Source organism: Limanda limanda, chromosome 2 (genome assembly GCF_963576545.1).
Source record: "Limanda limanda chromosome 2, fLimLim1.1, whole genome shotgun sequence".
NCBI lineage: Eukaryota > Metazoa > Chordata > Actinopteri > Pleuronectiformes > Pleuronectidae > Limanda > Limanda limanda.
Window position 1 is genome coordinate 8,918,601 of NC_083637.1, and position 16,964 is coordinate 8,935,564.

Consider the following 16,964-nt stretch of genomic DNA (forward strand, 5'->3'; position numbering starts at 1 on the left):
GATCCAGACCTAAGGGAGTATTTCAACACCTCTGGTTAAGGGACTGGAAAGTGCACTGTGTAGATTCAGCACCATCTAAATGCTTGTCATGTTCCAGACACTGCTCTCAGCACCTCAGGACCTGCACAAATACCTGCAGAAAGAAACAGCCGATTCGGTGAAGGCAATAGAATATAAAACTGCAGTTCAGGATACTCTCAAAAATTATTGTCAGGATGAGAAGCAGATGAAGTCTACGAGAAAACTAAGACCATGTGTGAAGGTCTTGATTATTCGTGAAGCTTAGACACAGAGGAAGAGGAAAAACGTGGACCTTTGTTGTTGAGGCATCAGTACTAGGGATCACATGCGAAGGCAAGTATTTTTTCCGGTTTACGATAGAATGCTGGAAGAGCTTGGCAACAGGTTTTTTCTGGAGTTGTGGAAAGAATGTTGATGGACAAGCAGGCATGTCATCCGGCCTCAGAGCAGTTCCTGAATGAAGCCCCACTGGAACATCTTGCTGAATATTACAGCCCAAAGAGATTAGCGTTGCAAAACATTTCCTTGGCAGAAGAATGAAGGAGAAGGTTCCAGCATTCAAAGTCTCTTTTCCCTTTTGGAGAATGATATTTTCCCCTCTCTTAATCCATCTTTCAAGCTTCCTTGTCCTTCTTTGACCATCGCAGTTCTGAAGGATCTTTCAGTGTCCTGCACCGACTGCATGCATGGCTGAGGATAAAAATGGGTCAAGTAATTCTGCTATTATGTGACTTGAGAGGGAGATATTGGATGAGGTAGACCATGAGGAGGGTCATTGACAGATTCGCCAAGCTAAAACCAAGATGCTTCAACATCACACCTCCACCCCCGTAGCCCCATGGACAGGTGTGCAGACAGTTAACAGACTCAGCTGCACCTATAATCTTATTATTTAAGATCGGTTTATCTGAGGGTGGCAACCAGCATCAACGTGCATTACCGTATCTCTTATTATCCTACGTGACAAAACGACCAAACCAGCCGAGCACCTTCTCATCCTCCACTTCCCACCTACAATAATAAAGTAAACACTCAAAAAAGAAAAGCCTGCTTCAAAGGAAAGAAGCAGATGGGAACGGGTAAAGTTCCTTTTGACGCCTACGAGTGCTTTGTGTTGTTTACAGATTCTAAACATTTCCTCTGGTCCATTGAGACTCAAAGGAAAAGGGTAAAGCACAGTGTGTGGTTTTGACAGTGACGATGACACACCACTGTTTCCTTTTCACTTGTCAGCAGCCAATTTGTACTCTGCTGCTTCCTCTGTAGCTTGCGAGGCACAGAGCTTCTGTTCTCATGTTTCGTGATGAGACACATGCTGAACCCTCTCAAGACATGAAACATCCCTGGTTAAACAGTAATATGCTCTATGAGAACATGTTAACTTAATTATTCAACAGTAAATTATTAATCGACTGTCAGAGCCAGATCTGGACACGATCTACTAGTTGTGATTTGTTGAGCCTTGTTGAATGCAGTGAAAACACGGGATGTTAAAAGAGTGACAATAACAAGCTATAACTGCTCAGGTAACTTAGCTAATAGCTCAGGTGTATAACATTTGTTACAGCTGCTAAGGCTTCCTACATTTGTGAGACCTGCAATACACTGGTGACTTGCCCAAGGTGGACCTCACCTCTTGCTCTATGTCAGCTGGGAAAGGCCTCAGTGACCCAATGACCCTTAAAGGATAGGCAGTAAAGATGATGGATGTATGGTTGTTGTTAAATGGTTACATATGTTATTTCACTACTTATTTTAGTAGTTGGCCTCATTTGTCTTTACAAATAATGTAATAATGTTATTTGACAGGTTAAAATTTCGGTTACTTCATTTTCTGTGATGTGCCTCAAGGTGTCTTGTCAGAATTCCATCCCAGAAATATTTTATCTACCAGATTTTTTGCCTAAAATGCTTCATAGTCACTTTTTCTCTTGGCACATGTAAATTTGAATTGGGTCCAAGTATCAACCTGATTTGCTGCTGTCATGTTCTTTTCCAGTGACTGATATTGTATCTCCTACAATAAACTACATAGGTGTCATCACATTTTTTCATTAATAAAACAAAGATTAATTAATTGTCTTAGCTGACTCACATCAGGCACAAATGAACACACACAGATCTGGAGATATGTTCTGCAAGAGTTCCCTCCTCTACAACTTGAGGAGAATCGCTTTTATTAAAATGGGATGAAGAGAAGACAAGCAGGACAACAGCAGGTCACCTCAGACAGAGGATACTTCAAGTATTGGACTAAATCCACACAAACAACCACATCCAATAAATTATGCTGATCCACTGGAGGCTGTTCCTGATGAGAGTAATGTGGCAGACTGCCTAGGACAAGAGGCCTAGGTCATGCCAACAGACAGTGACAGCCATCAGTGATAGTACTGATGCTCAAAATCCAAGAAACCTAGAGAACTTCTCAGATATATGAAGAAAACAATTCACTTTTGTGGCTGCTGTGTTGGTTTGAAGATGGTCATGTGGTGACAAAGGTGAAAATGGTGACTATTTCCTATGAAAACTGAGAAATGATCACTAAAATCAGCCTTCAACTACAGGGGCCTGTTGTTTCTTTCTGCTCATTGTTTCATGCAACAATTTGCCAACAGGTTTTCCGTATTAGTTTTAAAAGGGATAATATTTTGGCCTTGTCCTTTATTGTTTCCATAAGAATTCAAAAATCTGTCATTGCGGGTTTAAGGGAATCTGGTCCAAAGCAAAACTCGTTTGTCATCAGCCTCAACTGTGGAACTTACGCACAGAGTGCAGTAGATTTGTACGTGTTACTTTTCAATATTGGCTCTGCATCAATCTGCAGTACTGCACTCTATGTGTTAGGGTTATACTGTGTAACCTTTCTGTTTCACACTAGCAGCATGGCCACTAATGGACTCCACACAGCCAATAGAGTCACTGCCTGCCGTTCCCATGGTATTTCCGGGATGACTTGTTCCTTGTGGGTCACAGACAGTCGCACTCCGAGCCATTACTGTCAGCACAAAACGAGGGAATCAAGCCAGCAAACACCTGGCTGCACTTGTGAAAAATGCATGTGTCCCAGTGTAAACCAAGAAAGACAAGGGCACACCTCCAAACCATTTCATATGCCACAGGCTCGGGGGTAAGCCCGGGGGGAGGGAATGACCAGCATTGAACAGCAGACCTGGCCATAGGGCCCGGGGATAGGAAGCGGATGCGGTGACATCACATGGTTCCAAACATCAAATTCCTCAGAGCTCAAACAGGACATTTTTACTGACCTACTCATTTTGCTCAGTCTAGATCCCAGCTGCATTGCAACACATTACATTTGGTTCTTATTAAGCTCTAAACTGTTTTATAAGGACACATTGGAAGGTTGAGTTTGCACTGTTATTATAGAATACTGATTCAATAAAGAAGTTGACTTTTGTTTGGAATTTATCAGAGTGTGTGTGTGTGCGCGATTGCGTTTGATTTTAAATTAGGAAAGTATCAGACGAGTGCGTTCTTTCCAAAAACTTCATTTGAGCATGAAAATACAATGTGTTACAAAATTGAATACACATTTGGGAAACTATTCATCTCTGTCCCCCCGCTGCATATGAGCCGATCCACTTAGTGCTGGCTGCGCGGAAGTAAGAAGTTAAAGCTTAAAATCGTCTTCTTCTCTTTTTGAATCTAAACAATTTAGTTGTTACGTGTTAATTCCGGGGCTGGCAGGAGGAGGGGCTTTACTTTAAGAGAGAGCCATGAGCCATAGTTACTAAATGCTACTGGCTAGCTTTAGATTAAACAGACACTTGAATGCAGCCTCCTGTCTGACTGTGGATATGATCATAGACTGTAGATAAGGACGGATGACAGGACAGCTTCCCAAATGTGAAACCAAATCAATCTGATCGACCCCTGGTGGCTCATTGCAGTACAGAACATTAACCCTTCCAACTCAATGTTAGTGGATGGGACATGGTCAAAACAGAACACGTCAAAATAATTCGTAAAGATGGTTTCTGTCAGTTTCAATAGCTCTTAATACACTTATGTCTATTCAATAGATGCTATGATTGAGGACTGGGATTGTGTTGTGATTGGTTGTGTATCGGCGGAACCTTGATACACAACAGTCACTGCTAGAATGACGTCAAAAGCGCAAGATTGCAATATTCGTGTTCGAATGGTACGAAATGGAAATGTAGCATCCTTGTTTACACTCTATGTGCATATTTCAAATTTTTTTGAACTATTCCTTTAAACTTAAGGAACATCCCTCTCTTTTATGTGTGTTTTGGACAATTACTATCCTTAACAAATCCATCGGTCACATTGTATGAAATGAAACAGGATACAAACGAGCATGCACAAGCCTCATGAAGCACTTCAAAGCTTAATTCATTGTGGCTCCGGTTCGTACTTTGCCTCAGTGCACACACTCTTGCATGTCTCTGCCGTGCCATGTTCATATTCATTCATAATGGTGCTCACGTCCACAGGCACACAGTCACCGGGGAGATGATTGCTTCTGTTCCACAGTAGGCTGCACAGTGGGGTTCGGAGTTGTGTGTCTCAGGCTCAGTCTGCCCCGGGCGTGAAATTGTTATTATTACTCATATAAACTTAAGTTCTTTTTTAACAGTTTCCCTCCCTTCAATGAAGCATGCACACAAAGAAATGCGCAAATACGTGCATGCATTTTCTTTCTTTCTTTGTTGTAGAAATGATCAGAGCCTGGATTTTTTTGAATCTGAATCTGGAAACACATTAAGGCAAATCAAGGCACATTTGTTATTCTATATTCCACTTATGTCATAATGCATCACTGTACGTACTCCTTGCATGGAGGAAATACATAAACCATAACACACAGGTCGCAAATTCCACATAAGGGCAGACCTGGGAATCATCTGCACCCCCTCCGGTGCCTCTAGCCATAAAAACACCAAAAGCACCTCTGCTCCCTCTGAGCGCACTGCGTTCCACAGAGCTTCACACCCTGCACCTTGACTCATGAAATTAGTGCCTGCAGTGTCGCACACAAAAAGCAGGTCATGCCAGATGGTATAATTAAATAAGATAACGGAGCCGATAACACTTTTGCACATTTATTTTCCTATTTTGGAAGAACAAATCGATGGCTATAAGTTTTTGGCTCATTAAAACTGTGACATATGCTAGGAGGTGATTATATTCAATTAAATATGATTCATTTTATTGATTCTGCTTCTACCAGGGTCAAATTATCTAAATATTGCATAAACATAGTGTTATATATGTTTTAAAAATGCTGCTATGAAAAACCCTCAAAATCCAAACTGATAAGAAGTCATTGAGGAAGAAATCTGTTCGAGCTGTACAAACTTTAGTGGACGTATGATTCCAGAAACTGGCTGAACAGCTGCAGTATTGCTTTGGGAATTCCATACAAGGAGAAGTGCACCACTTATTTTGGACAGACAAGATATTTTTTTCACATTAAAGGGTTCAGCGCTCATCTGTTAAATAAGCCCCCAAATCCGCCGTAAGGCAAATAATCCACAAAATGTGAACCAGAATGGGATTGATAATCTTGTCTTTTTTTGCATTCCTGTAATAATACATTAATACCTCTCACGGCTCTTAGAGGGAAATGTCTGGAAATTAAGCAGTAGTACAGTCTCGACAATTCAAAGATATATCTGGAGGGAAATAACATCAGTGTTAGATCACTTTTTAATATCACTCATGTTTGAATAAGATATACTTACATTTGACTGCCTTTTCTTTTATATTTCTGAGTTGGTAACTTTTTCCCAGATCTGGTTGTTTGGTTGTGGACAGGTTGTTATTTTTAATAAGACATAGTTTCTTAGCAACTAAAAACATAATTCCACAAAAAGTAACATGCAGTATTTATCTAAGGTTTTATGTTCCCCTTTGCTACTCGTGCATCACCATAAAGTCACGATTTTCACTTTGCACAGGATGGGTCTTTGCAGCCAAGATTTCAGGTCTTTGCATTTCAAACCAAGCATCTCAGACGTCCTCTGAGACTGTACACGTATCTAAATTTAGCTCTTACCATTAAACCGTTTGCTCTTTAAGATTAAAGTTGATCAGGGATGGGTTGAATTGGAATCCACTTCCTGTTGTCACATCTTTAATGGAGACACGTCTTGGAATTAAACTAGCGAATGGGTCTGTGCTGCAGTTTATTACGACCCACAGTTATGTTTTATTGTTGAGCAACCGTTATAATTATGACATGAATAAAGAAGGAAGTCACGTGATGCAGTGGGAAGAGGGGGAGAGGTCGGCCTTACGAGGAGGTGGGGGGGGCTGAATCTGTCAATTTGCAGCAGATCTTGCACAATGAAATTCTTCACCCCAAAGTAATGACTAAACATCTGATATAAAAAGCTTGAGAATTCTGTTATATGTTGCCTCTTCATATGTAAATTGAAGAAACATGTCTGCAGAAGCTGTAATTAAGTTTTCTATCCCCTTGTCAAACACACAATGCCAAAGTGATGAATATTCTGAGATGATGAATCGGTGTGATATGGTTGTTTACCTGTTACCGCCGGCGTATTGGTTGCTAAAGACCAAACTGCTGTTGAAGTAATTTTAAGAGATGTCGCTTTCTCCTGGCAAGACTGAGCTACTTTCAACAGTACAAAGCCACGCCGCAAAAATGGCAAAATCAACTAATTCTGTGTTCTGTCAATCTTCATTTTTTAAGGTAATTTCTCAGTTGTCTACACTCCAATCTCCACCTGTTAATGTTTAGAGAAAACCACAACAAATAGAATATACCACTTTTTTTTAAATTACCTCTAAAAACTGTGATTATCAGCTAATATAATCCAGTAGAAATTGAACTCCTCATTTAAACCCCCGTGGGATTTGAATATAAATTGTATGAAACACCAATCTGAAATATAACTGTCATTTATGATGAGCTCTTATCAATGTCCAGCATGGACTCTATTCAGTGTTGAGTATCTGAGGGTCCACTATGTTCAGGGTAATGTTCGGATATCCATTTCCCTCCAGCCTGTTGTGTCCGCAAGGGCAACTAATGCACATGAGCTTCTTCAGGCAGACTGGAAAGAAGTATAATAAGAACAACACCTGTGGTATCAGCTGCCGTCCATTTGCACGACCACAACAACTCCAACCTATTTTTGTTAAGCTTGGGGGGGACTCTGGGCAATTAGTTTCATGTGTCATAGACCATCTGTGAGACGTAGTGGAGCTCTGTTGTGTTCGTTGAAGCTACGTTAAGATATGGTTCGCATAACTTCCTTATAAAAACAAGCTATTCTTAATCAAAATATCATATCTTCACACCCAATTTTAATTTTATTCCTAGGAACAGATGGAGGAAGTGAACGGGCACCGGACAGATGGATCAGGATGCAGAGGAAATCTGAAATCTGCAGTTTTCATGCCATATTTCACAGTGATGGCTTCTTTGTTTGTCGGTAAAGTAAATAGAAAATTAAACAAATAATGCGTCTTGAAATTCCTAGAACAATTTAGGGTCTTTCAGGCTTTGAACATCAAAGACAAATAACAACCTCCTCTGTATTTGCTCTGCTGAATTTTGCATATATACAAATACAATATATTTAGTTTTGAATTTAGTACCCTGGGCTGTGCTGCTGCTCCTGCACAGAGTGAAACTTGGGAAGTTGAAGTCAAATGTCAAAATGGAAAAGCAATTTTAAACTGTCAACATAATATCTTTCACCCTTGGGTAACACATCTTCAGATACCCGGTGTCGGTGATGTGGGTGGCAGGAGCCCAAACGAAAAAATACAGAGTGAAAGCCAGAGATCTCCTCATGCGGACAGGTATTTTTGAATCATTTTGATTGAGGCAGATTATTTTACGGGATAAGAAATAGATATGAGATTAAACAACACCGGCAATGTTTTGTCCTTCAGACGGTAAAAACACACTAGTCTCTATTTATAGGCTGGTTTATTTTAAGCCACAATGGTGCCACGGGATTTGACAAATTGAAAAGCGCCACACGTGACAGACCCAGCCTCCACAGTTCTCTCCCTCCTCTCCCACGCGAGCATCGCTCTTCGCTCTGTCTCCCGCCGTCTTGTTGAAGAGTTGGTGTTTTGTTTTTTTCCCTCTTTCTCCCTCCCCGACGTTATATCTAATTTTCTCTCCCTCTCTCTCCGTTCTTCCTCTACCTGCTCCCTCATTCATATCATTCCATATCTCTTCTCATCTGTCCTCCTCTCCCCCTCCTCCTCTCCATTCAGTCGTGAAGCACTGACTACTCAGTCACGTTTTGCTTCATACTTCCACAAACCCCCGAAAGGCAAGTCATGCCAGGATATTCTACAGCAAAGCAACACACCAACTCTGTCACTCTCAGAGACATGGGCGCAACATGCCGGCACAAAAACACACAAAAACACAGACACCCAAACACCCACACACACACACACAATCCTGATTCGTCTTTTCTTTAAATTTACATACGAATCTTAACCTGCCCCAGCTGATATGGTTTACCACACCGAGATGTCTTGTTTACCATTTGCAAACCAGCCAAGCAGAGCAAGGAGCGGGATTATGCTGAAGGCAATAAACGGCACAATTCAGTTCATTCAATTCATACCTTCATAAATGAATGAATGCGGCGCGGCTAAAAATAACAGCACTTTTATTTATTTTTATATTCCCCCCCCACCCCCCCCCCCCTGCCTGCACTCCCACTCTCTCCGCCCAAAATCATTCAGCTCATGCTTCTGCTCTGCTCTCAGGGGAGATGGGCTATAAATAGAGGTGTTTCCCAGGCACGTTCCAGAATTATTTCCCTCAGTCTCTAACCCTCCCTCCCTCTCTCCGCTCCTCACATGCACCATCCACTCTCTTGCAGCCAGATACCACACATACACATGGACATAAATCAAATCTATTCAATTCACCATTTGTTAATTGCTATTTACGTCCCAGATTCACAAATCGAGCAGTTTCCCCTTTGGCTAAAATACATCAGAGGTTTGATTGTGAGATTAAAGCAGGAAGACTCAAGTTAAAGTAAAAATATTTGAACTTGCTTTGAAGGAAACACAATTTCCACCTAAATTTTACTCAGTCAAAACATATTCTTTATGTTCCACATGGATGTCAGTTACATGGTTGTGATGGTAGTTGGGTCTTCAAAGGACTTGGATTCAAGCAAAGACCAAGGATATAAACAACCTCTCTATCAAGAGATAAAGCTAAAATGTCCCAGATATGAATACTGCCATCTTGAACATTTGGGGCCAGAGTCTGCGCAGGTGCATTAAGGGGATGTTGCCGCTGGATCAAAGTCCTATCAAGAGTCAGTCTCAGGTGTCAATCATGTCAAATAACTAATTAAAACAGAACTTTTCAAACAGAGTGAGGAGAACTTCCTGAATTGAGAGAGAACATTTTTAAGACAAATCTAATTAACATGTGTCAGAAAAACATCAGTAAAGCGAAAAACTCACTATGCAGGGTTGCCTTGGTTTGACAGTATCTGGAAACCAATATTTCAGGATATCATATATAAAAGTAGAAGATACTTAGAAGATAGAATATATAATAACGTTGCCCAGTACAAAATTGTCAAGTATTGTCCTTGTGGTTATTTCTCACTGTAGCAAACTGAGAAATACTTAACATCTGTCATCCATACTTCTCAATGACTTCTTCACTTAAGTGGGGATGTCTGTATATATAAAAAGGTTTGTTAAACCAATGCAGTCATGAAAATTAACATGTAAAGAAATGAAAAAGAAATATAAAGACGTACAATGGGTTGCGTATTTAAAAGGAAATCCAGAGCCACTAAAGCGCAGTGACCACAGCACATTACCAGCAGCTCAGTGAACGTTAAGCTCAAACTTAAAGACCGAAGGACCTCTGTTCCCAACACGCTCCTTGTTTGGTGCTGTGAAAAAATCACTTTTTGGTCCTGAGTTATTACTGCTGCTCATATCTCCTGCCTTGGAAGATATTTAATATTTTTTTACAGGGATATCACCAGCATAATTTCTTTTGTCATACGTTTTTTTCTGCTGTCATGGTGATTTCTATTGAGGCAGTTAATTAAATTTTCTCTTTCCCACCACAACCATTCTTTAATATATATATGCTAATTGGCAGCCACTTTTCAGACCTACGTATTTTTTTCCCCCCATGCAAAACTGACCCTGATAAATTGCATGAACCTGAATAAATCCGGCAAATGAGCTGAGTGCACACTCAGCCAAACTTCCTGTCTTCCCATCTTCCTGCCGTATCTTCTCTGTGTTTGTATGATCCCCTTGAATGCATGAGTCCAATAAGGAAAGAGCTGCACTCAACTGATTACTCTCGGAATATACTGTTCATGTGAGAAAGTACATGACTCAACTAGAATTTAGGGTTTACCCCTATTATAAAACTGTCTCTATCTCCAACTATACCCTGCCTGTGTCTGTGGGGACCTAACGGGCCGGGTCTTGGTTGGGTTCTTTCATGTTTTCTCGGCTACCTACTTCAGTTTTTACTCTGCAGGTGCCTGTAGTACTTAAAAACGTCAGGCTCGGGTCTGGTTCCAACCCAAAAACCAGAACACTTGTCGGGTGCGGGTCAGCTGATTTTTCTCTCAAGCTCAAACAATATATAAGTAAGTATATCAATATACTTTGGCTGCACTTTTGGGGAGCTAAAATGTTTACAGTCTGCGATGCTAAAGCTTTAACACCCAATGATAAATAAACCATTGCTCTTCTTGTCAGAAAAAAGGGAAACCAACAATGAAGAAGAAGAACGTTGTGACTCCTATTCAAGGTCACTTCATTCCTTTCTCTTGTCACTGATCTACGACATAACAATACAAAACCATTTGCACTAAAAACCAACATGAGGATTTCTGAAGATACAAATTTATGCAATCTAGTTTTTCATATCAAGTCAAAATGTTACATTAAATATGTGTGTTCATACTAAAAGAAAGACAAATGCTCTATACAGGACACATGATGCAGCACATCATATATCATTAATCAGTAGTTCACATAAATAACGGTGGTGATAAGATCACTTCAAGTGAATTCTGTTCCTGTCCAGTAAAACATTTCCCTCATCTCATTTCCCCTGAGTTATAGCTTCAGAGCAGTCGGAAGTGAAGGCTGCAGAGGAAAGACAAGTTGTTGTCTGTGCCCTGTGACCGACCGTGAGTGTGCCAGGACATGTTTGCCACCGGCAGCTAAGTAGCAATGTAAAATCCTGAGTGTTAGTGCAGATCTAATGGAAAGTCTGTGTCACGGTGAGGCTGATGCCCATGAGATGAAATTAGGTCTTGGGAATGATGGGAATGATGGGATTGCATGAGCAGAAAATGGAAGCTGATGTGTTTTACATTCTGGTTCTGCTCATAATCTATCTATCTATCTATCTATCTATCTATCTATCTATCTATCTATCTATCTATCTATCTATCTATCTATCTATCTGTCTATCTGTCTATCTGTCTATCTGTCTGTCTGTCTGTCTGTCTGTCTGTCTGTCTGTCTGTCTGTCTGTCTGTCTGTCTGTCTGTCTGTCTGTCTGTCTGTCTGTCTGTCTGTCTGTCTGTCTGTCTGTCTGTCTGTCTGTCTGTCTGTCTGTCTGTCTGTCTGTCTGTCTGTCTGTCTGTCTGTCTGTCTGTCTGTCTGTCTGTCTGTCTGTCTGTCTGTCTGTCTGTCTGTCTGTCTGTCTGTCTGTCTGTCTGTTTCTCTATCTGTCTGTCTGTTTCTCTATCTGATCAAATATATCTGATAGAGTATGTGAAGTATGAATATTTACGGATGTCCATCTCTGGATTACTTTATATATTAATCGACTTTGTCAAATCCACTTTAAGTTTATACCATGAAGAGGACTCACATCAGATCAGCACAGCTCTTTGTTGTTCCTGTCAGGTGGCACCAAGTTAGTTGAACTAAACATGTTGATCTCAGAGCACATAGAGTCTCTTTGGATGTTCAAGGTGCTTATGGGCTCCACCTTATTCCCACACAGAACTCTAGGAGGCTCTTTGGTGCTGCTGGATGTCATTAGGCACTGGACTGTACAACATTCACTAGACAAACGCTCTCTGGCTAATCAAAGTAAGGAGGGTTGTTTCTGGCTCTGCAAGTGCATCCCCCAGTAACCCCTGATGGCCCCTCGGGGACAGTAAAGACAACCTTACCCTTAACCTAACTTTTATTCTACTTCCTTTAGTTTTTCATTCTTCTATGAGTGAGTTTGTATTTGTTATTTTTACAAGTTAGTGCTTTATAAATAAAGATTTGATTTATTATTGTTAAATGCATCTATTTGATTTGACTTTAATTGTTACTGTATGTTGTGCATGTAGGTTAACACACTCTCCCTGAATCTCCTCTTAACAAGAGTGAACAGAACTTCTTCCTCAAACACAACCAGCTCCTCCCAGTCAGGATATGTCTGTGTCCTTTCACAGGTGTGTCAGTGTAAGAACCAGTGAACAACAAGGTGTGGACTTTGGGACATGAGTCACTGCAGGGAGTGAAGGAGAGGGGGAGGAGCAGAGATCTGTTTCTGTTCTTAAGAAGTGAATCTATTCTACAGACATAACATTTTCTTTCACATCTGTGATATTTTTGATATAAACACTAAGTGACCCAGCGAATGCAGTGCTAATTTAACCAAGTCCACTGAGAATCAACACCTGATTCTGCAGCTAATTATCTTAGACAACTAAACCACTAATGTAAAGTTGGAGGGAAATAACAGTTACATTAAAAACACAAGCAATCATTTAGTGATCAAACTCTTTTAACCTGAAGTTACTCTTCGTACTTTGCTACATTTAAAAGCCACATCACACTAATTCCTGCATCGACATTATCATTTGACAGAAATCATGCACTGACCGAATTTCACCTTCATCACACGTTTGTCGAGCAGTGAACCGGTGGTGGGGGGGAGTGATCAGATGAATTTCTGTTATGTCAGAAAATTTGGCTGTCAATGGCACAGTTGAAGCGTAGTCACGAGTCAATGGGAACATGAGTCCTGCCAGTTCATCCCCCAGAAACCCCAAATGTCCCCTCGGGGACAGTAAAGAGGACCTTAACCTTAACTTTACATTTATTCAACTTTTTTAATTTTTCATTCTATGAGTGAGATTGTATTTGTTTTTATGAGTTTTTCTTCATTAGTTTTGAGATGTATTAATAAAGTTGTGATTTATTATTATTAAATGCATCTATTAGATTTGACTTTAATTGTTACTGTATGTTGTGAATGTAGGTTAACACACTCAGCCTCTCGCTGAAAGCTCCTCTTAACAAGTGTGAACAGGCCGCTGTGAAATGCAGTAAGTCCTGAAAAACCATCAATGTCTTCCTCAAACACAAACAGCTCCTGCCAGTCAGGCTTTGTCTGTGTCTCCTCCTTTCACAGGTATGTATGTGTAAGAACCAGTGAACAGCAAGGTGTGGACCGTGGGACATGAGTCACTGCAGGGAGTGAACGAGAGAGGGACGAGCAGAGATCTGTTCCTGTTCGTAGGATGTGAATCTATTCTACAGTCACTGGCACCAGCTGAAATGGCGCAGCAAAAAAATCAACTGGACAGAGAAAGATTCTGCTGTTCGATCTGTCTGGAACTGCTAAAGGATCCGGTGACTACTGGCTGTGGACACAGCTACTGTTTGAGCTGTATTAACACCCACTGGGACAATGGGGAGGAGAGAGGAAGCTACAGCTGCCCACAGTGTAGACAGACCTTCACACAGAGGCCTGTGCTGTTGAAAAACACCATGTTAACTGATTTAGTGGAAGAGCTGAAGAAGACTGGACTCCAAGCTGCTCCTGCTGGTCACTGCTATGCTGGACCTGAAGATGTGGCCTGTGATTTCTGCACTGGGAGAAAACGGAAAGCTCTCAAGTCCTGTTTGGTTTGTTTGGTCTCTTATTGTGAAAAACACCTCCAGCCTCATTTTCAGTCACCTCCATTTAAGAAGCACAAGCTGGTGGAGCCCTCGGAGAAGCTCCAGGAGAACATCTGCTCTCGTCACGACGAGGTGATGAAGATGTTCTGCCGCACTGATCAGCAGTGTATCTGTTATCTCTGCTCTGTGGATGAACATAAAGACCACGACACAGTTACAGCTGCAGCAGAAAGGACTGAGAGGCAGAGAGAGCTCGGGCCGAGGAGACACACAATCCAGCAGAGACTCCAGGACAGAGAGAAGGATGTGAAGCTTCTTCAACAGGAGGAGAAGGCCGTCAATGGCTCTGCTGATAAAGCAGTGAAGGAAAGTGAGAAGATCTTCCGTAAGCTGATCCGTCTGCTGAGGAAAAGAAGCTCTGATGTGAAGCAGCAGATCAGATCCCAGCAGGAAACTGAAGTGAGTCGAGTCAGAGAGCTTCAGAAGAGAGTGGAGCAGGAGATCACTGAGCTGAAGAGGAAAGACCATAAACTGAAGCAGCTCTCAGACACACAGGATCACAACCAGTTTCTACACAACTACACCTCACTGCCACCACAAAGTGAATCTACACACTCCAGCATCAGGATTCGTCCTCTGAGGTACTTTGAGGACGTGACAGCAGCTGTGTTACAGGTCAGAGGTCGACTACAGGACATTCTGAGTGAAACAGAGACAGAGATTTTACAGATTGTGTCTCAAGTGGATGTTTTACTGCGACAACCAGAGCCAGAGACCAGAGCTGACTTCTTAAAATATTCACAGGATATCACACTGGATCCAAACACACTAAACAAACATCTGTTATCACCTAAGGGAAACAGAAAAGTAAGATGTATGAGTAAAGTACAATCTTATTCTGATCACCCAAACAGATTCACTGGTTGGCCTCAGGTCCTGAGTAGAGAGAGTCTGACTGGACGTTGTTACTGGGAGGTGGAGGTGGGGTTGATAGGAGGAGTTAGTGTAGCAGTTTCATACAAGAATATCAGCAGAGCAGGAGACTCACGTATATGTGTATTTGGAAACAATGATAAATCTTGGATGGTTTATTATGATGGAAACAGTTATAGCTTTTGTTACAACAGCATCGACACTCAAGTGTCAGGTCCTCTGCCCTCCAGAGTAGGAGTGTACCTGGATCACACTGCAGGTGTTCTGTCCTTCTACAGCGTCTCTGACACCATGACTCTCCTCCACAGAGTCAAGACCACATTCACTCAGCCTCTCTATGCTGGAGTTGGGGTTTATAATGGAGCCACAGCTGAGTTCTGTAAACTCAAATAGCGTCACATCTCTCACTAATACACGGCAAGGAGAAATGGATATCACTCAGCAAGAACTCAGACAATCAATGAGCACAGCCAGAGATCAGCTTTACCTGTCACAGTCTGGCATCTTAGTATATATTTTTCAGCCTAATTGTAAAAGTGTTTTCTGTTTATTTAGTAAATCTCTGTTGTGTATGTTCGAGTTGCTTTCATGATTTCACACTTGGTGTTTCTGTTTCTTGTTTTATTTTGTAGTCTCTATTCCTTGAGTGTTTTTTTGTCTTCACTTCCTGTCTGTGATTGTCTGCACCAGTCCTCATGTGTTACACCTGTGTTTGATTGCCACTGCCTTCCCTGTGTGTGTATATAAGCCTCTGTGCTTCTCTTTGTCTCGTCAAATCGTTTGTTGTACCATGGTGATGTCTTGTCCTGATCTCCCGTGTCTCGGTATCCTGAGCCTCTGCACCTCTGCATCCCATGTGTAAGCTTCCTGTGTTTTCTTCCTTGTGAATTTGTTTCTCCAGTTTTCCCCATTAGTGTTTATCCAGTTTCTCCATTTAGTGTTTTGTTTTGTCCCTTAAAGACTTTGTTAATTAATTCAATCCTTGATTATACTCTGCGTCTGGGTCCTACTGCTCCACCTCACCCCTGACATTACTGTGAATTTCCTGATCTTTTCTGTCTGTCATCTCATACTCTCACTGTTTCCAGTATGTTATTCTGGAAAAAAACTACATCTGAGCTGTTTGCTACTCAAGAGTTTAAATGTTATAAAACTAAGAGCTTCATCACATTTCAGCCTGAAATCAATGAATGGTAGTTGTCTGTGTATATAATACCAGTCATCCACTAGCATTAGAGGATGATGACATTTAACCATGATTGTTTGAATAAAGCTTTAAAAAGAACATTTTACTCTGTGATATTTTTGATGTAAACACTAAGTGACCCAGCTAACGCAGAGCTAATTCAACCAAGCCCATTGAGAATCAACACCCGATTCTGCAGCTAATTATCTTAGACAACTAAACCACTAATGTAAAATTGGAGGGAATTAACAGTTACATTAAAAACACAAGCAATCATTTAGTGATCGAACTCTTTTAACCTGAAGTTACTCTTCGTACTTTGCTACATTTAAAAGCCACATCTCACTAATTCCTGCATCGACATTATCATTTGACAGAAACCATACACTGACCGAATTTCACCTTCATCAGACGTTTGTCGAGCAGTGAACCGGTGGTGGGGAGGAGCGATCAAAGGAATTTCTGATGTGTCAGAAAGTTTTGGCTGTCGATGGCACAGTTGAAGCAGTCACGAGTCAATGGGAACATGAGTCCTTCCAGTGCATCCCCCAGAAACCCCAAATGTCCCCTCGCGGACAGTAAATAGGACCTTAACCTTAACTTAACCTTTATTCTACTTTTTAAATTTTTTATTCTATGAGTGAGTCTGTATTTGTTATTTTTACGAGTTTATCTTTATTAGTTTTGAGTTGTGCTTTATAAATAATGATGTGATTTATTATTATTAAATGCATCTATTTGATCTGACTTTAATTGTTACTGTATGTTGTGAATGAGGATAACACACTTTCCCTCTCACTGAATCTCCTCTAAACACCAGGTGAGAACAAGCCGCTGTGAAATGCAGTAAGTCCTGAAAAACCAAAAATTTCTTCCTCAAACACAACCAGCTCCTCCCAGTCAGGCTTTG

The 16,964-nt window shown here is 41.1% G+C and overlaps 1 protein-coding gene across 1 annotated transcript; it reads left to right on the forward strand.

Moving 5' to 3' along the window:
• The first annotated feature begins 13,590 nt into the window (after positions 1 to 13,590).
• Positions 13,591 to 15,261, forward strand: LOC133027690 (tripartite motif-containing protein 16-like). The gene has a single exon (XM_061094767.1). The coding sequence runs from the start codon at positions 13,591 to 13,593 to the stop codon at positions 15,259 to 15,261; it is 1,671 nt and encodes a 556-aa protein (XP_060950750.1).
• The last annotated feature ends 1,703 nt before the right edge of the window (positions 15,262 to 16,964 follow it).